The sequence below is a fragment of the Homalodisca vitripennis genome, chromosome 6, assembly GCF_021130785.1.
Source record: "Homalodisca vitripennis isolate AUS2020 chromosome 6, UT_GWSS_2.1, whole genome shotgun sequence".
Classification (NCBI taxonomy): domain Eukaryota; kingdom Metazoa; phylum Arthropoda; class Insecta; order Hemiptera; family Cicadellidae; genus Homalodisca; species Homalodisca vitripennis.
Genome location: NC_060212.1, coordinates 119,090,519 through 119,118,290, shown reverse-complemented (window position 1 = coordinate 119,118,290; position 27,772 = coordinate 119,090,519). Strand labels below are relative to the sequence as shown.

Sequence of the window (27,772 nt, the reverse complement as noted above, 5' to 3'; positions counted from 1 at the left end):
AACATTATGGAAACGTTAAAATTAAGAATATTGAGTGGACCACTTGATTATGTTCTAAAACATTATGGAAACGTTAAAATTAAGAACATTGGGTGGAAAAAAACAACAGATAAGTGAATGAACAAAATACAAAACTTAATATTATTTATTATAATAGGAGATGATCACAATTTATATTCCTAATCATCTGTCCAGCGATGCACAAAGGTACTCGGCGAGAGTCTACTGGGCCGGGAAAGCAACCTGCATGAGGTGGCTGTAGATCTCAATATCCTCCTTCAAAAACAGGCAGAATATCACACGTTCAATCTGAAATAAGAAATGTATGTTTCTTTATACGTTTTTAGTTTTTAGAGACCACTACATCAGCATATACTGTTCTAGTAGATTTGTTTATTAAACATTATTACTGACAATAATTGATTTACAAGATTACAGTAACGATATAGACATTAAGCGAATATATGGACATGTGTAGCAAAAAATCTTAAACACAATGTAATAATACTAATAAGTAATTTATTCCATAAAACATTTTTACAAGAAATGTATCGGAATTGTTTAATGAAGAAAGTTAATATTTTCCATTCATTTTACCACAAAAGTCTCTTTCATACATACATTGTTTGCCGTCACACTCTCCCGCTCATTCGAATTGTCCCACTCTAATCCCTAGTCAGTCTGCCAATCGAGGGTCTCCCAATTCAATGCCATTACCTCGTCCATGTTGTAAAAAGCGTTTGCGACTAAAGTTGATTTCAGAGGAACTTTAAATGCCTTCGGCATTGGGGCATTTTTCAGTGAATTTGGTAATCTGTTGAGAAAGAGAAATCCTGCATAGGAAGGCAAACGTTCAAACAGTACCGTCCTGTGTGCCTCAGTTCAGTAGTTGATCCTGCCTCTAGACAATAGACAATAGACAATGTGCTTTATTCATAATCTTTGAGATTAGAATGGTGTCATTACATAGGTATACAAAATATAAAATTTGTATTAATTCCTGTTTAAAAGCATCTCTACAGGATTCCTGGGGTCCTAATCCTGTTAGTATACGGACTACTTTTTTCTGTAGCACGAGTACCCTTTGCATGTTAATATGGGGAGGAGCTTCCCCATACATTTATCCCGTATTTGAGGTGGCTTTCAAACAGAGCAAAGTAAGCACATCTTACAACTTCCGCACTGGCAATTTGTTTTAGTCTTCTTAGTACATACAATGCTGAGCTAAGTTTTCCACATAATTGGTCAACCTGGTCGTTCCAGGAGAGAGTTTCATCTATGACTACTCCAAGGTAATTCACATTATCTACCCTTTCGGCCTCCGGCAGTTCCAGTAATTCATCTTTTCTTCTTCCTAATACCAGTTGCTGGGTCTTGGTATTGTTTAGTACTAGGTCATTTGCTTGACAATACTCTAATGCCAGATTTATTGCTATATAGGACTCTATTTCCAATTGTGATGGGTGTGTATTTTTTAGTAGGAGGACTGTATCATCAGCGTACATTAGCATAGAGCAGTAGTTTGTGATATATTCAGGGAAATCACTGACAAAGATGATATAGAGAATAGGGCCCAGTACTGATCCTTGTGGGATGCCTCTGTCAACTGGCAATGCTTTGGAAACAGTTCTTTTTGTTACTCCATTATTTGAAGTTTTTATTTCGACTGCTTGAGTTCTGCCTGTTAAGTAACTCCTGAACCAATCTGCTGAAGTTCCTCTGATCCCTTGGTCTTCTAGTTTTTTGAGAAGCAAGTCATGACTCAAACATTCAAAAGCCTTAGTGAAGTCCAGGAATATTGCAGTTGTTGTATCTCCTACGTCTAAAGCTGACATTAGATATTCAGCAATGCTTGCCAGGGCTGTTATCGTAGATTTACCCTCAACAAAACCATGTTGATTGCTTGGTAGCAGATTGTTTTTATTGAAATGGTTTAGAAGACGCAACAGTACAATTTTCTCAATAATTTTGGATACTACTGGGAGCAAGGAGATTGGCGGATAGTTACTGTGTTGAGTTTGGTCTCCTTTTTTGAACTTTGGATAGACTTTTGCTGATTTTAATTTTGATGGAAAAATACCTTGTGCACATGATTTATTGATTACGAGGGCTGTTTTTTAAGTAAGGGCCGTTCTCCCGTACACGGTAGTAGTTCGCGTTCCTGCCGTAACGAGCGTGCGCCCCTACTCCCGGCATTCCTAGCGAACAACTTCATGTCAGTTGCAGCTCTGTAGCTAACCTGTATGCATTACTGTGGATCTTTAAAATGTTTAAGATTATCGAATCACCCGCCGCGTGTAAGATTCGGTCAATGATACGATTTTTGACTGCAAGAAACATGTTGGCTGCTGACATTCACCGTCAGCTTTGTGAGGTGTATGGTGCCAAGGCAATGAGTGAAGGTAAAGTGCGGAAATGGGTCCGAGAATTTAAAGATGGCCGCGAAAATGTCCACGATGAAGATCGCTCAGGCCGGCCATCTGTAATCACGGGAGATTTGGTTACTGCAGTTGACGCAAAAATTCATGAGGACCGACGGTTCACAATAACCACTCTCTCTATGGAATTTCCTCAAGTGTCCAGGTCAGAACTGTATAAAATTGTGTCAGAAAACCTAAACTTTAAAAATTGTGCTCAAGATGGGTACCCAAACTCCTCATTGAGGATCACAAAAAAACGAGATTAAGCAGTTCTTTGACTTTCTTGACCCGCTACAACGAGGAAGGAGACGACATGTTGAGTCGAATTGTCACAGGAGATGAAACATGGGTATCCCATATCACTCCTGAATCAAAGCAACAGTCCATGGAATGGCGGCACACAACATCTCCAGTCAAAGTCAAAGCCAAGCAAACGCTGTCGCGGCACAAAGTTATGGCAACTGTGTTCTGGGACAGGCACGGTGTTTTGCTAGTGGACTTTATGCCGCGAGGAATGACGATTAACTCAGAAGCCTACTGCGCAACCCTGGCCAGTCTCCGACGCGCCATTCAGAACAAAAGACGCGGCATGCTGACAAAGGGAATTCTGCTCGTCCACGACAATGCAAGGCCTCACAGCGCTGCTCGGACACAGGAAATGATCGACTCTTTTGGCTGGGAAGTTTTGAATCATCCGCCGTACAGCCCCGACCTTGCTCCGAGCGATTTCCACCTTTTTCGGTACTTGAAAAATCATCTTGGCGGGAAGCGCTACAATGACGACGAAGAAGTTAAGACGGCCGTGAACTCCTGGTTGTCAGAGTAGGCGGCAAATTTCTTTGAAGAGGGATTTCAAAACTTAGTTTTAAGATATGATAAGTGCCTTAACAAACAAGGCAACTATGTAGAAAAATAAAAAAAGTATGTAGATTCTGAAAATAAATGTATTTAGAAAAAAATAATTGTTGTTTATTTAAGAAAAAAAAAAAACGGCCCTTACTTAAAAAACAGCCCTTGTATATCTGTTAGTGGGCATATTAGTGGCTCAATGCAGGTTTTTTCAGTTTTGTAGAAATGTCATCAAAGCCAGTTGCATTTTTCGATTTAATTTACTAAGAGTTTAAATTCGTCTAGTTATGTAAGAGTGTGTGTCATTACCTCTTATGGCATTTCATTTAGATTTATAAAAATACAGGTCTCTAAAATATAGGGGCAGAAAATGTCAACAGTTTTAGGTCTCTGAAAGCTTGTCTACACGACTCTTCACTGCACAGTTTGGTAATTATTCAGATTGCGTTTTTTTTTTAAGAATTCTTGAGGATTTGCTTTTACACAATCCCCCCAAAAAATTAATCTGTAGGATAGGTGTGGGTAGATTACTCCATAGTATGGCGTCATCAATATCTGGGTCGGGCAATATACGGATAGTTTTCTCAAAACATAGATTCCTGAGGATAGTTTTGAGCATACGTGGTCTATGTGACAGTCCCAAGTCAACCCTTGATAAGGTGTATTCCATGTGTCCAGAAATCTGCTAGATGTCGAAGTTAGAACACTTCAATACTGTTTTACTAACCTCTTTAGTGCCCACGTTCGGGTAAACGGTAATGTATAAAGTGTCAATGTCCAGTTCCTGGGCGTTTTGGCAAAAAAATATACTGAAAACTAAAGATTTATATTTTTTACGAGTATTTTATTTTAATTCACATTAAAAATGAATTTTCTTCCTGTAAAATGTGTTACATACTACACAAACACACCTCATCAATCAGAAGCAATGACAACAATCGACAATCGTTATCTGCGTCAATTTAACAAATTGGCAAATACGCTGAAAATAAAGTGTTTTTAGTATGACTCAGTTTTATTTAGTATGAGTTTTTTGGTACTTCTTTGGGCATTATTTCTAAACATTTATAAACAAAAAATTCCAGATAAAACTTTTATTTATTTTAAAATGTTTAAAATATATACAATTTTAATATACCGTACATACTTTTGCACAAAACTAAAAAAAAGAATGATAAAAAAATTGGCAAATAAAGTTATGATATTATTTAATCACTGTACGCAAATTGCTAAAAAGGGACAGTATTTTTGGGTAATATATCTTTTTACTACAATTCAAAAAAGTCTGCACTGAAAGGGGTAACCATTTTAATGCTGATACCTTTTTTGGGGGTTTTGTGCCCAAAATTCCATGTTTTGATGTGTTGTTTGTGCTAAGGCCAAGCCATTTTCAGCCTCAGAACACAGGTTTAACAAAATCAAAATACATTTATTTTTCACTGGAAATAATTGCATATCACATCTTCTTAATTATTACATGGGGTTTTAAGCAAAATGTGCTTTTAAACCTGATAATAAATTAAAAAGATACAATAATAGTGGGAGTAGTAAGACATTTTAAAAGTATGATCTGTTATATAATACATATTGAACATTGTTTTTGAGTCTACACAAGCCATTAAGGCTCTTTTCCCAAATTACTTTAAATTATACAGAAATTATGTAGCAAATTAAATGCTGTTTTCACTAGGTATGTTTGTATATGTGTATATATTATATATATACCGTATGCAGAAAATATATGCACAGAGGCTTCTTTAAACAATAAAAGAAAAAGACTTCACATAAATCCTTTAATATTTCGACTAATATTGTATCCTATTCACTTTTTGTATCCTTTTTGAAAACAACAATATTAGTCGAAATATTAAAGGATTTATGTGAAGTCTTTTTCTTTTATTGTTTATATATATTTATTTATATATATATATATATATATATATATTTTTTTTTTTTATTTCTCCCTTTATTTCAATATACTGATTTATTTCTTTGTGATATAAGCCTTTTAATATCATTTAGCGTTAAATTATTTAATGTTAATTATTTTGAATTGTATTACTTGAATATTTTTGTATATTTTATTACCATTATATATCCAAATACTACATTTGTTTTCTTTTTCAATATAAAGTATTTACTTCTGTTTTCAGTATTTTGTGGAAATAAATGTGATTTGATTTGCTTTGTAGAATTGTTACACACATAATTATAAACTAAAGATATGCCTGTATCTTCCTAACTTTTATAGAAATAAAGTAACTACTGTTTATGTGAAGGTTGACAGTATGTCTAATCTATCATAAGTTTAAGAAAATATTCATGGTTCCAAAATATATTTTTGTAACTTAATTTGAATGCAATAAAAGTTATGATACAAAAATTGAAAAGTAACAATAAAATAAACCACTAGTTACAATATTTTCTTTGAAATATTTACTAATCACACAAATAATAGTTTCTAAATTACAAGAATCTATCGCTGTAGTACTTAGATTTTTTTTAGGAGCACCAAAAGATATACTAACCAATAAGTTTTTTCTGTTCATCCTGGAAAATACTGACAACTGAGTGATTAACAATTACAGAGGGGTAAAAAATCTTGTAAGCTGAAAAACGTCAATTTTATTATGATTTATGAAGCTTGTATGTTTTTCTACAAAGAGCTCGAATTGTAAGGCATTTGGATTAATAATAATAAAAAAAAAAAAAAAAAAACAGTTGATAGGTGCCTATTATGGCTGTCCGCCTTAAATGGGTTGATTAAGGAAAAAATTAAATTAAAAACTTAAGAATTGTTTAGTGACAAACCAAAACCCATATAATAATTTAACACAGCAAGGTTCAATGCAATAAACATTGCTGGCCTTCCTCTGCCATGTTGTGCTGGCTCATGCTGCCAGCTAACCTGAGCCGTGTTTGATATCTTACACTACTGAGATATCAAACCGGTTCTCTAGCTTTCCAGACAGTGGCAATTATTTTATATATTAGTTTTTTCTTCAAATGTGTTCAAAAGCAAATAAACAAGTGATCAAAAGACCAAATAACTATTTAATTAATTTAATATTAACTTAATTTGTACTGTTGGTAACAGGGTAATTTTATTTTACTACGTTTGATTAAAAAAAGTACTTAGCTCTGCTGCAACTTGAACACCTATTAAAAATCAATGTAATAGATTTTATTATTTTATGACAGCGATGAACTCAAAGGTGCTGTCACGGGCTGTCTAAAGGCGCAGGTGGCAGAATTTTTTTAAGAAAGATAAGTTGGTCAAAAGATATGATAGGTGCTTAAATTTTGATGGTGATTATGTAGAAAAATAAAGGAAATATTTAGTTTTGAAATGTATATACAAAGTTTCTCTGATTGGGTGTTTTTTTAACAACCAAACAGCAGTTACTTTTGGAATAACCCTCATAATAACTGGCAACTACCCTATAAGAGCACCAACTGTGATTACTTACAGAGTCCGGATGTTGATCCATGAACTTCCTGACCGTTGTGAGTGCTACTTTGGCTGCATTTTCTTGAGGGTAACCTAAAAATGTCAACTCTACATTAAAACTTTCAACCAAATCAAATAATTTATTGCAAAAAAAACTTTTCAGTACAGACATCTGTTATGTTTTTCCTTAAAGATAGTTATAGTTATTGTACAAAAACTGTCCTTTTAGACTAATTAATATTAATACTAAAGATTTTACAAATGAATCTATTTTCTGTAATATGGAAAAAAATCTACATATTGCATTAACAATGGCTTTTCATCATAACAAGTTCCTTTTTGTAATATTTTGAAAGGAATTGAATTGTGCATAAGAAAATAAGTAGCAATAAGATTTTCGATTAATTAAAAAAATTAAAAATCACTTTAGACAGTGACTTTTCTACGGAAACAAAATAAAAATAAAGTTCGAGGTAAAATAACTACTATATGAAAAGTTATTTGAAATTTCAATACTTTAATAATAAAGACCATTTAAAAACAATGCAAAATCATGTGTTATAAAACATTACTTACTAAAACAAAACACGACATAAAAACAACCTTACACAGGCAATTTTCAAATAAACTCTACATACTATCTTCATGGACACTCGGACGTATGACCAGCACAAACATCTTCTAAAAGATTTCTTATATGACTTTCATTACATTTGTATTAATTTTAATAACTAATATAACTTAAAAACATTTTAAATGAAAACAAACGCACAATTATAAAACATAACAAATGCTCCGCTACCCGTCACGACGTGACACTGCAATCCAACTGAGAAAGCGTTGTAGTTTTAGTTGTTTACATCATTTAACAGCACTACAAGGTAGAAATAACAGCAGGAAAGGTTAGTTCAGTTCATGTATTGGCCTTTGGTATGATTTCAGCCAGTATGGGATAAGTAATAGAGGTATTGTAATGAATTAGAAATCGTCTCGTTCCGAGACTCTGGCACTTTTCGCGCAGTTACGTATCGTCTCGGAACAAGACTCTCGGTGCTCAAGCATATTTTTTACATAATTTCTTAGCAAGATCCCTGTCACTAAAGATGGACTAAAATGACCTACTACAATTATTTAATTCTTTAAATGGTTATCATAAAATACCATTACAAAACTTTAAAAAATGGCCTGTAGTGGATGTTATTAAATTGCCAGTTTTTAGGTTAAAAATGTTTAATTTCACTCACCATATATTCCAGTTGAAATACAAGGGAATGCCTGTAAGAAAATGAAACCAGTAAGTAAAATTGTAGTAAATAAAGTATCTGTTTTATCAAAATAAATAAAGATATTATTTTGTCAGCATACAAATAAATTCTAAATAAAACTCTACAACAATTTTACACCCCTCCAATTTTAGTAAAATTGTTTCTGATTTGTACTAAATTATAGTGTAGTTTATGTACATAAATGATGTTATAATCTCTATAACACATTGAAGTTATACAATATTGTAGAATTGGGTTAATTGTTGGTAATAAATATTCACCATTAAATCATGTATTCATTATTTTCAAAATGCATTCTGAGTTAGACCAACATATTTTGCTCAGATTTTCTGTATCAATTTTAATTACAATACAATTACCACCTTATTTGTGAACATTGGGTGATTTATTGAAAGTGGTTTCAGTGATATTACATCACTATTAGTATTATATATTTTCATAAGTTCTTTTCCTATATTTTTATGTATCCTTGAAATAAAGGCAAATAACAATGGCCGGGTGACTGACTCATTATCTTAGTAAGGATACACTGAATAACTCTCATAGTTGGGTCCTAATGAAAATTCTCGCATTATTGGTACACTTAATAATGACATATCATATTAATATTTGGTAAAGTAAATTATAACTTATAAACCAAGCAATCCAATGAGTGAAGTGAATAAACAACTTCTATCACTTGGTAATTACTACTACAGGCTTTATGGAACAGATGGTAGTAGTTACTTCTTTATCATCAATTACACTGTAGTAATAACTTTACTTTTGTGGACTCCTGACTGCCTCAAGGTGTACGGTAACATAATCGTAATGAAGCTGGAGGTCCTGACAGTGTTAAGGAAAAGAAAAAAATCCTGTTTAACAGAATACCCGGTGATTGAAATTCATTAAAAGTAATAATTTCCCAGTATAATAGCTTCCAAAAAATCCTAGACTCCATCTTCAAAGCCTCCAACTTGAAATCCTGGATTGGTTACAGCATGTAAAACAATTTGTGTTAAAGCTTCTTATCGTTTCTTATAACTTTCAAGCAGAAACTCAGCAGTTGAAAATTGACACATTTTTCTTCCAATCGTGAAAGTTGATTATTAGTGAAATGCTGAAGCTCATGAACATGCTCCTGGAGCAAATACTAGAGTCCAGGATATGTTAAGCTAGTACTATTCTTTGGTAGCACTTTCATTTTTACTCACTGGATACGAAGTAATCGCTTTCAAAATCAGAGAAATAAGCAAGTATTACGTTTCATTCACCTTACTCATTAATTTGCAGTAAGAGTAATTATACGTCATTGGTAGGTTTATAATGAAGAATCAAATAGTATGTTTCCCATTATTTTTAAATTATGTGACTAATGAGCACTGGATGAAAAAGACTAAAACTTACAATTGAACGGAGATTTTCTTTACGAAGGATTTCTAGACAGTTCTGGTAACAACTTTGAAGCAGGTCTGGTTTTTCACCTCGGGGTCCCACAGTGTGAATAATATCTGCAATGAGATAGCAACAATAATTTTGAATTATATAATACCAAAAAGATAACTTATCTCTATTTATTATAGATAAGATCTATATTTAACTTGTGAAATCAATCAACAAGCATGGAGGGTAAGGAGCTGGACAGAGGTTCAGATTTATTTTTATAGATAACAACAGCTGTTTTCATACTGTTAGCAAATTTATCCTAGGTTTAAGTTAGCTCACAAGTTCTTACTTTTTTTCAGACTTGAAAATAAGAAAAAACCAAATATTTTAACCTTATAATAATTAGTTGTGTATATACCCTTGACCTATTTATGTACAGATAGTTTACAAATTGTACGCTCAAATTATGAAAATGTTTCTTCATTACAAGACACTAAAAACTGTAACATAAATATGGGTTTAATTCACCATTTGTCTGTCCGTATGTGTGTTTTAGATTTTAGTTTCATTTCAAAAGTTAGTAAAGATATAAAAGAACTCAAATTTGACACAATTATTGTTCTTGCAGTCTCAAATCAGGAGAAAAATTGTATTACCATATCACATTTAAAGTTGGGAGGACGGTTGAAATTTTTAAAGCTTGACAACATAAAAACTAATAACATTATGACAATTTTTTTTAAATTATAAAAGTTGTCTTATTTACTAACAAACATTTTGACACCTACATCATAAAACAGTAAATAATGTAGATATGTAAGTTTTTAAATATTGTAATGCATGGTTGATGATGACAATTGACAATGACAATTTTCCTGTAGAAAATGAGAGCTCATAACACCATATATAAATGAGTGAAACGTATTGGAAACTATTTTCTTAAAATTAATATGTTAAATAAATTTAATTTACAAATATTCCTGATCAATCTTAACACAGAAGATACTTGTAATCTGAAAATTTATTTACAAACGGTTGTATACTTATAAATGAATCTTGAAACATTTTTAAATGCAATATTTGCTTACATTTAGCAGGTAGTTTGTATCCGCCTGTTATCTTGGCCTGGCCGGTGGGACAGCCGTGGAGCGTAGCGCACTCTGCCTTCAGCTGCGGTCCTGCCGCCCGGTGTATTGCTCCGTCCACTGTCCGCAAACCATCACTTTAGCACACTTGAACTATTGGTGCATCATATGGACGAGTAGAAGAATAAAGCATTAAAAAAATTACTTTGCAAACATGTTTAAATTTCAAGAGAATTATGTGAAAACTACATAGTCATCTCAAACAAGGAAAAAACTGGAAGAAAAATATGGTATCATTTTTACAGTTGAGGAATTATTATCAATAACGTATTAATTTATAGAGATATTTAGAAATGTTTAACTGAGCTATAATTCCCTCACAATATATATACATTTTTAATAAAATAACTGAAAATAAGGATAGTATTAAATTTTTGCGTTTAGTGATAGACAAAACTATTAAATGGAATATTCATGTAGAAAAATTACTTTTCAAAATTTCATTAAGTTTATATCCATTAATTAGACTACTGTAAATTACAGTAGCTGTAAATGCTACTGTTGGACCTCTTTATGATTTTTATTTTATGTAGTTTGTAGAATAGTACATTGTTACTACTTGTTAGTACTTTGGACTTGACCATCTTACGGCAAATATACATTGTCAATACTTGTAGAAGTCTTACGGTAATAAACATGATTACATATTTGATTATGATTTGAATTTTTGTTCAGATGTCCGTTTTTGGAAAACAGGATTACCTCAACAAGGTCGTCGAGGCTGAGTCAGGACTGAAGAAAGTAACGAACCAAGGTTCCTTTGAAAACTCATAACACTAGCTCCTTTCTCAGTTTAATTGTGTAAAACTGAAACTACCAACATCATTTTACTACAAGATAATTTGACATATATGATATTGTGTAAAATAAATAAAAATTGTATATTATCAAAATGGGACAAAAAAATCAAATGTGTGCTCCATTGCCCGATTGTAAAATGCTATTGTTTTATTATAATAATAATGATAAATTCGTTGATTTGTCATAAAACATGTTACATGCATTGACAGTCAAAGTTCAGTTATAACTAAATAGCATTGTTTCTAAATAATATTGAAAAAGTATAAAACTAAAATATTATGTACGTAATAATACGTAATATGTAATAATACAACATTAACTGTCCAGTTGAGAATAACACTGGTTATATCATTAATTTATCTTGAAACAATCATTAAAAGTCTAGAAAAAACATTGTTAATAGAAAAAAAAGAATATTATAGAAAGGGTTTTGTAACAGCCATTGATAAAGTTTATTTTTATACATTTTAAGAGAGTATTTTTCAATCAGATGTTTCAATTTGTTATACACTTTTAAGTCAATTACAACATGATTTTTCAAAGATTTACTCAGTCGACAATAGTCAATTAAAATGTTATTTCTGTTTCTTGTGTTGTAATTATGTGTTTGTGTATAATTTATTAAGTCCTCATTATTTACAATGTAAACAGATAAATCAAACAAATATAAATTAACAATTGTAAGAATTACTTGGTCAATGAAAACAGGTTTACAGTGATCGAGATATTCAGCTTTATCAACAAGTCTAACAGCTTTCTTTTGAAGCACCAGTATTTCCTGAACACTAGCACTATTTTCCCACAGTATTAATCCATATATCACAATTAACTGAAAGTAGCCAAAATATGCAGTCCGAACATAATTTTCACTTATGCAGCAAGATAACATCTCAAAAAAAAAAAAATTCTAGACAATTTAGTAAACAGAAAATCAATGTGAGGTCTCCATGAAAGATTATTATCAATATGAATTCCTAAAATTTGGATTACACTGTATCGACTTAACTAATAAAAATATTCTAATTCTATCTGAGCACAATGAGTTGTCTATTACCTCCTCCTCCACCCATGAGTGATTCATTGGCTGCGTTGACGATAGCATCAATCTCCAAAGTAGTAATATCTCCAGCCCACATAGACACCGACTGGTTCAGTGATGGGTTGGAACTGAACGGCCCAAAACCTATAAATATGTTTGAACATTTTTTAAACTTTGATGCACATCCTTTATAATGTAAAAAGTTTAAATCTCTAGTTTCATCTTGTTATCACCAACTTCGGACGTGTGTGATCAATTATTGACGTGTTCTGTCAATAATTTCAAATTTATTTGTAAACGATTTCAAGTTTGTTTGTAACAATAGAAATGCGAGAAATATCCGCACTGGATCATCTATGCTGCGGATTCCATGTTATAGAACAACAATATTTAATAAATCCTTCATTGTTAACACATGCAGAGCTTGGAATTCCCTTCCAGGTTGCATTAAAGAACTGGAAAGCCAGGTATGGAACTGGTGAATCGCTTGCTCTCAGGCACAAGTTGGTATCACTGTGTGCACATTGTTGCCTAGACGCTGCAGGTGCACACACCACCCTGCCAGTCGTATTCTATCACCTGACTAGTTATTTCTAATTAAATGAGAGTAGTTTCGTACTAAAAATGGATTAAGCTGGTAGTTTACATGGAAATGAAAAAAACAGTGGTGGAAACGATTAAAGAGTATGAATAAAGTGATTAAGTAGGTAAACTAAATATGTGATACTGGTTTATTGAAATAATTAATCAAATTTGTATTTTAGATATTTAGCATTTCAAAACTAAATTTCTTTATTTAAATTTTTTAAAAAGATATGCCATTATCATCTTCAGTCTTTCCTAAAGCCAATAATATGATTTTCAGCTTTGTAACTTGTAAGGTTTCATCAGAATCTCAGGAGAAACTGAATGACTTCAAGCTCTAAAACGGATGCAATGTAGGGATTGTTCTATTTCAACACGTCTGCACTATCTGGAAACGGTACAGTTCTACCCATCCGTCTAATTTTGGTGGCGCCAACAGTAGATATTTGCTAAATATATTGTAAAATAAAATCAATTTTAACACGAGTAATCTTATATCTCAGCAGACTACTATCAGAAATTTTGCTGAGACATAAGGAATCTATTTACACTATAAGATATAAAGTCCAGTCTGACTATTATTATAATCATGATAATATAATCTAAAACATGAACATATGTACAGCATGAACAATGAAACGGTGACCATGTACATGACATAAAAACGCAAGCTGTATTTAGGATTAAAGATAGAATATCCCTTCTTTTGACCATTAAACTACAGCTGTAACGGTCACCTCATGCTGTTCTGTGCCAGTTTGCCTCACTACTCTCATGGCGCATTTACTGGACCACCCATACAGCTTTTTTTGTTTCTTTTTAATTAGTCTATCTGTTCAATTTAATTCCATACACAATTCAGTTTTCATGAATAGTTAAACAGTTATACGTAAATAAAGTTATTTAATCACTTCTACAATACTGGTATCAAAACATTCCTAAAAATCTATGCACTGACTAACCTGCTTCTGTATATTTTTTTAACTTGTTACTATCAACTTTAACCGAATCTTCTAAATTTTGAGACTTAGAAGCCCAAGTTTCTACTTTGTCTAAGGTGACAAAATTGTTTCCACACTTGTATTGGGCTCGTTTCTCCCCAACAGGCATTTCTACGTACATTTCTGAAACATACAAAACGTATCCATTACAAGATGACTGTTCAATGAAAAAGAAAAACATGCAATATGTATAAAGTCATAAACCATGTATAACAGTATACATACATTACAGTATATATTTATGAATTCCTGACAGATAGGAATTCTATATCTTTTAACAGCTGATAATTCTATAGCTGCAGACCAGCATAATAGCTATTAATAGTAACTGATGAATATCATAAGATTATTATTACATAAGAAGGTATCATCAAATGCTAAAAATCTGTTATCTATCTGTAAAACTTTTGCTACACAATCCTCATATGAATGTAAAGTATATTCTTTTACAAAATAAAATATATAAATAAGGGACATTACTGTATATTTCTCGTTTGCCTGTTTATCTACCTCCATTGTAACAGAAATATTTCATTTTAAGGATTATAGATAAATGACACAAGGAATTTATTATTTTTAGTGAGGATCACACAATTTTAAGGAATTAATGTTTGTAAAGTTAGCGTATTACACACAACCACAAATTTTATGTTGTAATAACATATTACCTAAATTAAAGTCTATTGTGTTGTTAGTAACACAAACATTAGAATGTTTATACAGCAACAGTTATTGACTGGCATTGTTTCTTCATTTTCGTCTGTCAAGATGCCCGTTCATGTCATGGATTCACAAATTTTCAAATTCAATAAAACTGTACTTACGTCAATGAACTGTTTTCTTTGTAAATAAACATAAAAAGTATCGTAAAAAGAAATGGTTTGTTTTTTTTATATAAACATTTTTCTAAGAAGTGATAACGTCTTTAACTGTTTTGTATGCCTACTTAAAATAATTAAAAATGTAAATTAATGATACTCAATGATACTCATTTATTACTGGTAAAGATTACATACATTGTCATATTGAAAAACACAATATTGTACATTTTAATTTTAAAAGCAATGCAATCCTCCAGTTCGTCCAGATCTTTAAAAGAAGTGACATATTAAATAAATAAATCAATTAAAAACTAATTACAACACAGATAAAAGAATTTCCCAAGATCAACAACAATTATCCAATTTATGACTAATCCCAAAAAACTCATCCACTTCATAAAGTGGGTGTTCCAAAAGGTAAAATCCAATTTGTCTTTTGAAAATACCAAATGGCAGTGATCTTAACCCATTTGGCAGTGTGTTCCATAATTTTGTTCCAAGAGATAATGTTGCTAATGAATATTGTTTGGAAATCAGTTTTTTGGTTACAATATTGTTTGCGCCTCTTGTGTTATATTGGTGGATGTTTTTATATGTTAGGTTGTTTGACGTAGCCATATAAAGCAACAGTTTATACACAACTAAACAAGGGACCGTCATAATATGAAGTTCTTGAAATTTTTGTTTACATGAATCCTTATAGCCAATACCAGAAATATAACGTACTGCTTTTTTTTGTATTAATAAAATTTTATTAATGTTCTTCTTAAACGTATTTCCCCATATTTCAATACCATAAACCAACTGAGAGTAAAAAAATGCATAATATACCATTTTAAGAGCTTTTTCGTTGCAAAATTCAGACAGTTTTCTCATCATAAATATTGCTTTAGATAACTTGAAACAGAGAGTAGTTATATGGTCATTCCAATTTAAATTTTTGTCGATAATCAATCCGAGAAATTTTGTAGAATCATACATTGGTATTACTAAATTGTCAACTGCTATTTGAATTTCAAAGGAAGATTTTTTATTTGAAGTAAAATTGAGAGCTGTTGATTTATTTGCATTTACTGTTAAAAAGTTTTCATTAAAGTATTGCACTATATTATTAATTTGTATATTTGCTATGATTTCTAAATCCTCCAAATTTTTGTGTTTATATAGTATAGATGTGTCATCTGCATATAAAATTGTCTGGTTAGGATTACTTACATTTCCAATGTCATTAATGTATATTAAAAATAGCAATGGACCAAGAACGGAACCCTGAGGTACACCCCACTTAATGTCTGATCTTTTAGATGTGACTTCACCCTGATCATTTTTTATGGTGACAAACTGTTTCCGACAGACCAAGTAAGATTTCAGTAAATCATGAGGTGTCCCTCTTATTCCGTAGTTTTCTAATTTATCAAGCAAAATATTTATATTTACACAGTCAAAAGCTTTTTTGATTATGGTTGACAAAGTGGATTTTCCCCTCATGAATCCATGCTGATTTACAAAAAGTATGCTCTTAGCTTCTAAAAAATCAATTAACCTATTACAAATAGCTTTCTCAAAAACTTTAGAAATAACAGGCAGAAGTGCAACTGGTCTATAGTTAATAATTTCTGAGCAGTTTCCCTTGTTTTTAAAAATAGGCACAATTTTAGACATTTTTAGACTGTCTGGGAAAATTCCTGATTCAAAACTTGTATTGATTATAGATGATAAAAGTCCTGCTATAAAATCTGAAATATTCTTTAATAAATTAGTAACTATGCAGTCCCAACCAACTGCAAAACTATTCTTCAAGTTCTTTATTATTTTAAGAATCTCTTTTTCAGAGGTTGGGTGAAGAAACATGCTGCTTTCAATTCTTTTACCCTTAAAAGAGTAATTCAGATTATTAAAATTAATGGCCAATTGTTCAGGTATGCCCTTAAAATATTCATTAAACTGATTGGCAATCACATTGGGATCGTTATCAAATTAGCATTGCATCTTAGTGAAATGTTAGCTCTATTTTTTGTATTTATTCCTAAATCTCTGTTTATGATTTTCCATGTATCAGCATTTATGTTTTTTGAATTCAAAATTTTATTTGTCATATATTCTTGTTTTGTTTTTCTTAGCAGACTTTCATATTTTTGCTTTTGCATTTTTAAAAGATTCTTAATTCCAAATTTATTACGATTTCAAACCCAGAGTGATTTGAGGAAAATTAAAACATTTTTTGTCTCCGTAATTTCTTTAGTTATCCATGGAGTTTTATCTTTAATCTGTTTCTTAATATTTTTATTTTTTATTGGGCAACAAATATCAAGATTATAATTTAATATTTCAACAAAACTAGAATATTGCTTATTGACATCACAACTTGATGTCACTATATCCCAGTTTTCTTTTTGAAGAAAATAATTTTGTATGCGTACATTTTCTGCATTGAAAGACCTAGCTTTTGTTGGTATTCGCTTTAAGGAATAATCTGTTGCATCATTAGTAGGAATATTAAGTGTGATACCAAAGTGATCTGATAATCCTGTAATTATGACTTTTGAAGTTACTTTTTTTAAGCCCAACTTTTTATTGATTACTATATTATCCAAAGCTGACTGTGTATTCTGAGTTACTCTGGTTGGTTGGTTTATCAGATATCTAAAATTGAATTCATTAAGAAAAGTCATTAGTTTAAATTTATTGTTAGAGTGCACTAAAATATCAATATTAAAATCTCCCATCAGAATACAATTAGAACTAGAATCAAGTGAGTCAACTATTTTGGATAATTTACATATAAAACTATCAATATCAGAATTGGGCGGCCTGTATATACAAATAATTATGTAATTCTCATTGTTTATTTTAGTTATAATTCCTGTAGCTTCCAGGAATCCTTCACATGAAGTTATATCAAGTTTTTTAAATGAAACAGAACGTTTTGTGAAAATTGCAGCTCCACCACCTTTAATTGAGGTTCTAGAAAAAGAATTAGCCAATGTATACATCCCATTATTAAATTTGATGCATTCAAGAATGTTATCGCTCGACCAATGTTCAGTTATCAGTAAAATATCAGGATTTATCTGGTCAATTAAAATTTCAAAATGGTTCAATTTTGGTTGTAAGCTCCTTGAATTCTGATGGAAAATCTTAAAGTCTGTTATACATTTGTCTCTGCCTGTGATACTTGCAAGTTTTTTGTCTGATCTAATTCAAAATTTATTCTATTATTATAGGTTACATTAAAACTATTTAAAGTGTCACTTGAACAAGATACTGAATGCTCCCTATTAGAAAGAAAATCACTGAAAACATTTTTCTTCTTAATTGCACTGTGAGGAGTAGACCATCCTGAAAAGTTAGTGGCCACCGATTCATTGTTGAGGCGTTTGGTGTCCGTAGACTTTGTTGTGTTAAACACTTCACAGAAGTCACCATCGACAAATGATGTAGATGTCTCTAATACTATATTTGGGTTTGACACGTCAGGATTTTCATGATTCTGCAGCAGCGCAGAGATGGTATGTCGCAGATGTTGAACAAACTCGGCATGTGTTAAACCATTCCTTAACACTCTTCTGGCCTTTTTGTCATACGTTACAATAGTTACAGAGGTTCCGGTGACACGCTGAAAATCAACTATTTGAGCACAAAAATGTTCTGGATTAATACCATCCCGCACACATCCCATGGGCAAACAAATCAGCTGACTGAAATTTCTTTTCTTGAAGTCCTCTTTGAGTTGTTGAAATGCATAATCATATATTTCACCATTAGGTTTTTGAAAATAATTATCTTTAGTGATTAGACTATATACAGCCACTCCGGTTTCAGTTACCTGGCAAGCCAAATGATCACTGAAATAATCCTTACTAATATCTGGTTTACCGAAGTGCCTCTTGAAAACTTTAGCTACACCAGCGCTCATATTTCTGTCATTGCTGAAGTCTCCCAAAACACAATGCGCAAAGGCAACACTTTTGTCTGTACAGTTATTCTTTATTAGTCTGTTCATGTCTGCCTCAATGATGTTTCTTAATTTATCTCACAATTAAGAACACACAGGGATTTCAGATATGTAAACATGGAAATATAACCTATTTTAAGGTCCTGAGGTTATAATAAAACCAATAGTTTGTACGTCATAGTGGTTTTAACCATTCTGGATTTTAATTTTATCCATTTCAGAATTAGCATTTTAATACATAAAAATACATTTATTTATACATAAAAATATCTGATTTTTATTGTCCAACCAATGGATGCTCCTCCTTAGTTATATTTAGGAGTTTTGACCATCCTTTTGAATATGGAGAGATAAAACATTTTTTATTGCTTGAGTCCTGAGACCATGTCCCGGATCTAATCCTCTTTTCCCCAGACATTTAGTAGAGTTTTACTGTAGGAGAAGACTAATCCACAGTCTGGCTCTGGTTCTATCAAAAGGTTTTCAGAGACTATCATGACAAGAACATCGCTGTTTCACTCCCAGAAATGCCTTTATGGCCCGACATCCAGCCAAGGGCAACTTTGTTCCTCTTTGCTAGTTTCAGTAGTGCATTCTTGCATTTTCGTATTACCTTTGATTCAAAGGTGCAGGTGTCAAGGGCCTTTAAAGCATTGTCTGATAGTATTGTATATCCTCCACCTATTCTGATAGTACTGGATATCCTCCACCTTGTCTGGTACTATTGGATATCCTTCACCTTCCCTGATACTATTGGATATCCTCCACCTTCCCTGATAGTATTGTATATCCTCCACCTATTCTGATAGTACTGGATATCCTCCACCTTGTCTGGTACTATTGGATATCCTTCACCTTCCCTGATACTATTGGATATCCTCCACCTTGTCTGATACTATTGGATATCCTCCACCTATTCTGATAGTACTGGATATCCTCCACCTTGTCTGGTACTATTGGATATCCTTCACCTTCCCTGATACTATTGGATATCCTCCACCTTGTCTGATACTATTGGATATCCTCCACCTTCCCTGATAGTATTGTATATCCTCCACCTATTCTGATAGTACTGGATATCCTCCACCTTGTCTGATACTATTGGATATCCTCCACCTTGTCTGATACTATTGGATATCCTCCACCTTGTCTGATACTATTGGATATCCTCCACCTTCCCTGATAGTATTGGATATCCTCCACCTTGTCTGATAGTACTGGATATCCTCCACCTGCAGTTCCCCCTGTGTGGGCCATCTGGCGCATACTTCAATTGCCATGATTCCACATGGAAGATTGTGGCATGATTCTCTAAGGAATTGAAAATTTGGCATATGCCCATACACACATAATCCTCGTCGATAATCTAGGAGTGAGCCATCACTGTAAAACTTCAGAACCCTTTTACTATATAAATGGTTATATGTAATACAAATCTGAAATGTTTTAACATCTTACGATCAGCAGCAAAACTGAAATATCCTAAGGTTTTATTGTTTTAGCAATGTTTTAAAAATATTTTGTATTATTATTTGATATGTCTAACTTGTACATGGAACAAAAAAAGAGATCGATTAGATTGGCAGTTTAAACCATAAAACTTTCAGGATAATACAATTTTTGTTTCAGCTTAATTAAATAAGTTGTAAAAATGACAATATAGGAGATGAGGTAGGAAATTGTATTCATACGACTTAATACTTGAGTTTTCTTTTACTGCAATGAAACTTACTGCGGTTTTCAGCGACGGAATCAGCCATTTTGAAAGTTGCAGAAGTAGTAAATCCAGATGATATCAAAACAGATGTAATCTTTGAAATCTGTAATTATACACACATCTATAAAATGTTAGTACATACTATATTACATGGTAATATTGTTACTCATAATATTTGTCATATCGAGATATTTTTGTTGTTAAGCATGTAAAATGTTAAATTAGGTCAAATGAGATGTTGGAAATACAAAGAAAACCTCGCCTCTCAACAGAATTTTGATATGAATTATTGAATATTGTTGGGTAGAGTTTTTAAAAGTTAATATGATGGTAAAAAAATATTATAAAGCTAAACAAATTAAATAAAGGATACTGGTATGAACATTTTATAAACTTTAAGATACTGTTAAAAATGGTTTGGATTTACATAATCAGATGTATAAATAACCGAAATGGCAAAAGTAATTAATGATACAAATTAAAATCTCCAGTTACAATTAAATTTCGTTAATTTTGAATTATTTACTAGGACTGATCATTAGTTGAGTTTTACTGAATATCTCATTAAAAAAACTTACATTTATCCAAGAAAAGTTTTCCATAGTTAATTGTTCATACAAAGCAAGATATGATTTTTTAGAATTTGAATATCCTTCAGAGTTTAACTCTTCATAATCTTTAATGATGTATGCCAGGGCTGCCCAACCTACGGCCCGCGGGCCGAATCCGGCCCGCGAGTCAGTTTTATGTGGCCCGCCTTGTTGCCAAAACAACCAAATTAGTTTACAAGCATTTGAAATATTAAATAAATACAAATTTTGAGAACCAAGCAGTCCAGCCGATATCACGTAGAACAAGCCGTATTCATTTGGTGGAGTGTTGAAAGAAGTAAAGTAGTTGCAGACAGATTTCACTGACTACGGTGGTGGCTGGCTGGCGAATAGAGCGCGCGTAAAGCACGGCACAGAGCGTGGTGCGGCGACGTAACCCCTACCCAACTCAAGGTCACCACTCGCCACGTAATTTGTATGTCCTAGTATCCTAGTAGGATTAATTAAAATCAATGTATTCAATTTATTGGTGACTTTTTTATTGTTCCCTCAGAATTAGAGCAAACATCCAAAAGTCTGGGTTTATATTTATTTCTACTAAAAGAACCTAAAAACATAATATATTATAAACCTTTACCTAACAACTAATAAATAATAAGAAATTACAATAATCAGGAAACAAGGGCCAAATAACCTTAAAACTCATATTTTGCACAAGATTTCTGGAACTAACCCCCGGGCAATACGTTTTTTCTGGGGTTCCAAATCCCCTGGGATGTTGGCCCGCCTGACCACAAAGGCCTTACAATGTGGCCCTTGGGTAAAAAAGGTTGGGCACCCCTGATGTATGCTATAAAAAAACGAATCAATTAAGATTACAATGCTTATTAGAACCTTCCAAAAATACACCACCTGGCAGGCATAATTTTAAAACTATATCATCCTTCCCCCATTCCAAATTCTCATCCCTGCTACCATAAGCGGTGGGAATTTTAAAACATTTAATTGAAAAAGCTTAATTTAGCCAATCAAAGTTTTCAATAATAGTCTGTACAATATGGGGTATTATTTTTTGAAAATTAAAAACAGCATTTCTCAGCCTTCCACTCTGTAAAGCCAATTATGATTGTTTTAAAGTTCGCTATTAAAGGTAACAGTAGCATCATGGGGAGAATGAGCCAAAATGAATACTGCAATATTTAGCAGTCAGTGCTCTAGTATTAACAAACTGACAAAGATTTTAGCCCTACAGAAGAAATATTGAAATTTAATTTTAATATCTTTAAAATCTATTATGTAAATCATGAAACGTAAATATATAAAAGAATTTTTCACAAGTACACCAGTTGAATAGTATCAATTTTAAAGTCAAAACATGCCAAATATTCAATTATAAATTTACTAAATTTCTTTTGAAAATCATAAGTGTTGGACAGATACCAGTTTGATGGTTAAAGGACGGATAAAGTTTGGGTTTCACAAACATTATGATTGTGAACCTTTATGTAACTGATGTTCAAAACAAAATTTCAACAAGAGAAACCCTCCTTTCTATGCACAAACTCTCTAAAAATACAACCCCACAAGACCCTTGTAGGGGTAATACCAGACTTTAGTTTATTCTTTACGCAAATCAACATCACTGTCATGAAATTCTAAATGTTTAAGGCAATTCCAACAGTTCAATAAGAGTCCAAGAAAGTAAAAAATTAAGGGTTCTACCCATCCAAAATGCAATTAACAAAATACCTCTGCGGGCATTGCATTGGTGGAGAATACCAAAAACAAACGTGTCAGAAAAGAAGTATATCTTGATATGGCCTACGTTAAGTGTTATAGTTGTGTGTAATTATAACATCCTAAATTATTTGGAGACATTCATGATCAGTTTCTCAGGAATTTTAATCTGTTATATAATTTTATTTAGTTTTGATTTGAATGATGATTATATATCTGTATGCTACGACAAGAGTTGTCTTGTAAATCAGTCTGTAACTTTGAAGAGCGCTTGCTGAATAAAGACGTTATTTATTTACTAGCCGTGCAGGCAGTACCATAAAATGTTGCCGTATTTGATCTATTGCCTGATAATACCGAAGGATGCTTTTTATTTTTCACCAGTGTTGCAGACCTGTGCAGTAAACTGTTGTCACAGCTGGCCACTAATGGCCAAGCATTCATGATGTACATCTCAAAAATTTCGACATTACGTGATAAGCCAATAACTAGAGGAATTTTTGTCATTTGTCCAGCAGATTTGGTAAAACCAAACTTGTTCAAATGGTTAATGCATTGAGAATTTTAATTTAAAATATATAAAAATAGAGAGCCACTCTTTCTGTATGTGGTCAATCATTTTCGTCATATTAAAAAAAACACGTGTCTCTTAAAACTGTCCATTAAATCCATCAAAAAATAATTTTGAAAATTGAAGCGGTAGTCAGAAATTCAGTATTTAAGCAATACATGTTTTTAAACAATTTGTATTCCAAATTAATATTTAAAGAAACCATGCAATAACAAGAGTATTAAAACAAAATCTGCTTTCAATATTATGAACACTTTCAGTGCCAATTGCTTTTATAAACATGCATAAATCTACAACGTCCAGTTTATCAGATGTTAAAAAAACATTAAACTTAATATTTTTTCACAAATTTTATGTCACTCCACATTAAAAATAAATTCTGATAAACATGTTATATAGTACAAAAATACGACTGATCCGTGATGAACATTTACTATTCTGATAGTTAAAAAAAATTAAAAGAAACACTATATTTTACACTTAGGTGATAATTTGATAAAAATTTTTAGATATGTGTAAAATAAGGTGTTCTTTTAGTGTGCTTGGTTTCACTGAGTGTCAGATTTTTTTAGTAGTCTAGGTACTTCTTTGAGTGTTGTACCTGAAAATTAAATAAAGGGTTGATTTTATTTTTTTATATTTTAAGAAGACTTTTAGGGCTGCAATATGATAAGTGCCAAAACTCAAACAGAATCAATTATCAATTTGAACAAATTAATTGCTTGCTGTCAGATATGTTTACCCTGTAAAGTAATTGCAAGTACAATGCTGCTCAAACTTATTATAAATAAAGTTGTATTATTTTCTATAATCTAAAATGTGTATAATTGTTTTTTTTACATATAAAACCATAGCTTTACTATGATACAATCTTTAAAGTTTATAATGTAATTTAGTTAGACATTACTGTTCCTCACATTATCACAGATCGTCCAACACGATATGACATCGGAGGAGTTGGCCAATCCTAGGATGTGATCTAAGGTCAGGAAAGTACTGATCGGAAATGCCCCTAGCGATCAGTGCCAGGTTATCTTTAACTTTGGTACCGTACTACTAGTAACATATTTATGAGAACCTAATTTAAACCTACTTATATCGTGTAATAACAATTCATACCATAATATTTTCATTCCTAGCCTTATTGCTTGCTTGAAATCACCTCGGTTGTTACTGATTACCGAGTAACTTAACACTAGAAAGTCGTTATGAAAATGCTAAATCATTCAGCCCAGATGTTACTGAAATAATAGTATCTTGATAATAGGTTATCATTGATTAACCTATTACAAACACTAATATTGCCAATCTGAAATGGTCACAAGTAGAATGGCGATGCACATGTTCTTTTGGGTCACAGGTGTCAAACGTTTATCCTTCAAAATAGTAAAAAGTAGCCTAAGTCAATGTTACCCTATTTCGTTTGTTAATTTTATACATACACATTGCTTAGATAGTTTTTATTCATCACAAAATACGATTTTCGCATTATTAACCTGTTGCTATCTTCCTGAACAAAAATATATATGGTTTTAGGGGATGAAAATAACAGAAAGTTTTGTTTTCAATAGTTGAAATGTAAATGTAAATTATAAGTAATGTTGTGGTTATATTTATGTAATGAGTTTCTTGTTATCTATGCTTTTCAGCGTCATCTGCTCCTGATAACTTGTTACCCTGATAACCCACTTGAGTGTTCTGTGGTCAGACAGTTTACTTATGCACCATCTATCGGTCTGTTAGTCCCTTAAACAATGGCGTCTACTTGTATTACTTAATCGCCATTCAATATAATACAGTTAATTAGTTTTGAAAGTTATTTTATGTGTTTGGTCATGGATTACGTGAGCAGTTAAAATATTAGGAAATTAATTTTAAATGATTAATTGGTAATCGTGGTTTTTCAGAGTGAGAGTATAATAAAATATCATAAATATCGATAATTAGTGGGGTTGGACGCCTATTATACTACAGCCATTTTTAGAGTAGTAACATATACATTTTTACTCAAAACAAAACAAAAATTGGCCAACAATTAACAAAGTTGACATATTTTAATAGCCTGTGTTAAAATTGCTACAAATGATTTTTTGCAACATCTGTACAAATATCCTTGGCACCTTTGACTAGTTTTCAAAAAACCGTCTGGCACTGTAAAGGTTTTTCTAATTTATAAACCAAAAGATGAAAAATAACCTAACCTTGCCCATGACATTGTGCAAAGAACACGCAATACTCATACTTAACAAGATGGAATATAAATGATGCTCAATGAATCTATAATTACCGAATCCTGTCTTCTTTTTATTAAGTAATATCTTACAAATTTATTTGCCTTGCCCGTCAACAACACAGTTGATGAGTGGAATTTTGTTGGTTATCAACGGACAAGTACACTCAACACAGACCTTGAAGTAACTTTGAAGTTTTTTTTTGCATGAAGGCTGGCTTTGGGAAATTCCCACAAAGCCTCAATGTACGAGTACACTGCTATTTTGTTAATTAATTAAGATTAAGATCCTAACTTAGCCGTGAATGGTGATCGTAGATATTTGTTTCCTCTTTGGGCTTGGTAAACATACCATGAAGCCACATTTATTTTGTCGTCTATTAATTCATTGATATCAGTAATTACATTTTCACGCTGTAAATTTCATTCCACATCTTTTTTTAACAAATTGTTATCAACATATTTACAAGTTGCTATACAAGATAATATAAGAAATTAAATAAGAATAATAACAAATAAGAAACCGTAGGTAACTAAGCCCCTGAGCGGTACAGCTGAGTGGAAAAGCTGGTAAAAATGAGCTACACTGCTAAATTAAATCTACTGTAGGGCCACATCTGATAAATAACAAGTTACAATTAGCTAAAACGCACTTGTCTTTTTCAATTTTATGAAGAAATTACATAGTTTTCTCGATAAAAATTCCGTGTTACAGCTTGGATGAATACTTTAACTTGTCTTTTACTGATGTTTAGTTAGTTTTTTGTAAGTATTAATACGTTGTTTGTCGGTTGTTTTAGACTTAGTATATCTGTTTGACAACTCGCCAGATTTGTGTTTGCCGTCCTCTGCATTTCTACTGTAAGTCAGGCTGATTTCTAGCATTATAACTATATATTTATATAGTTATAAACATGAAATTAATATTAGTTTTGTTAGAAAGCATGTCTAGTTTAAGGGAACTAAGAAACCGTTTGTAGTATACAAATTATGACAATGCACATTGTATTCTTCAATTACGACTTCACTTTGACAATATTTATGCATGTTTGTAATGCTTAATGATAATAAAGAATATTGCCATATCTAAGCAGCACAACCGTGTTTTAGGCAATTCGTGATTCGCACCTATATTTACAGAAGAGAGAGAGCCTTACGCTCCTTTCACACACGCCGGTTTTGAACCGACGGTTTATAATTATTTCAGGATTTCACAACCCCACATTGTAGTTAAAACTGCTCAACTGTATAACAAAAGACATAGTCATTGCTTCAATTAAGGATGAGGGAAAGTATGTTTAAAACAATACTCAACTACCGGTACGTAGTACAAATGCTTAAACTTCAGGTTTGCGCTACTGACTGACTTTTAGTGAGAAATGTCTACAAGGTATCAATGATTATTGACTGTGTCAAGACACCTAACTCTCCTTGTTACCAATTAGCATGAAAGGGTGCATTCATACACAGTACGCGGCCCCTCGCCTGTCACGCCGCTCTGTCTGAGGACTCAAATCTGTGACAGTGTCAGATTTGAAATGCTTCACTGAACGGGGGGTAACTAAATGAAGCTAAACTTGATATTTACGTTGAATCAGTTCAATCAACTGTGCACCTGACAAGAAAATGAGAACACCCATCATCTAGATTACACTCGATAGGTGCTGAGTAAACCAGACATCATTAGTAGTCTAGATGTCTTTGATGTCGAAGCGATGAAAATGGTTCGTTTTGAACATCTTCGTCGCTAACCTTTTTTTATCTCTTCAGACGGACGTCCTTCCCACCATAGCAACTTAGGGTTGGTCACTTGAAACCGTCAAAAGACTATGTTTGATTGTGTTGTGGTGAATGGGAAAGGCAGTTACGGGAGGCGTGCTCTTGTATTATTTTCCCAATTTGTGTGGTTGGTTATTTTTGAAACACAGAAAGGGCTATTTTCTATATATTATGCATTATATGCTAGCAATGAAGCTGGTAGAGTTTCCTTAACGGTTTTAGATATACAATCAGTGACACATTATAAACAATGATATAAACAAGAGGTTTGTGTGATGTGACTAGTAAACAAGTCATAAATACTAACAGTTATTTGTTAGGGAAAGACGGATACTTAACAACACTTCCACAGAACATATATCATCGGATATCAATTGTAAAAGCAAAGAATTCCTCAAAAGAATTAACACTTCCATCTCTTCAGTTGGAATACCAGTTAAACGAGAAATAACTAGAATTATTATTAAAT

At 32.2% G+C, this 27,772-nt stretch overlaps 1 protein-coding gene across 2 annotated transcripts; it reads right to left on the bottom strand.

Annotated features, from left to right (window-relative positions):
- Window positions 1–114: 114 nt before the first annotated feature.
- Window positions 115–25,738, bottom strand: LOC124364830 (macro domain-containing protein RSc0334-like). 2 transcript variants are annotated; one of them, XM_046820605.1, is made up of 9 exons: window positions 25,582–25,738; window positions 20,451–20,538; window positions 13,904–14,065; window positions 12,372–12,500; window positions 10,460–10,576; window positions 9,393–9,496; window positions 7,965–7,995; window positions 6,740–6,813; window positions 115–309 (listed from the first exon to the last, which is right to left on the bottom strand). In XM_046820605.1, exons 2-9 carry the CDS (start codon window positions 20,476–20,478, stop codon window positions 223–225), a joined length of 732 nt encoding a protein of 243 aa, XP_046676561.1. In that variant the 5' UTR covers window positions 20,479–20,538; window positions 25,582–25,738; the 3' UTR covers window positions 115–222. The 2 variants fall into 2 exon arrangements, with proteins under 2 accessions (XP_046676561.1, XP_046676560.1); XM_046820604.1 differs by having other exon boundaries at window positions 25,496–25,731.
- Between the last annotated feature and the right edge of the window lie 2,034 nt (window positions 25,739–27,772).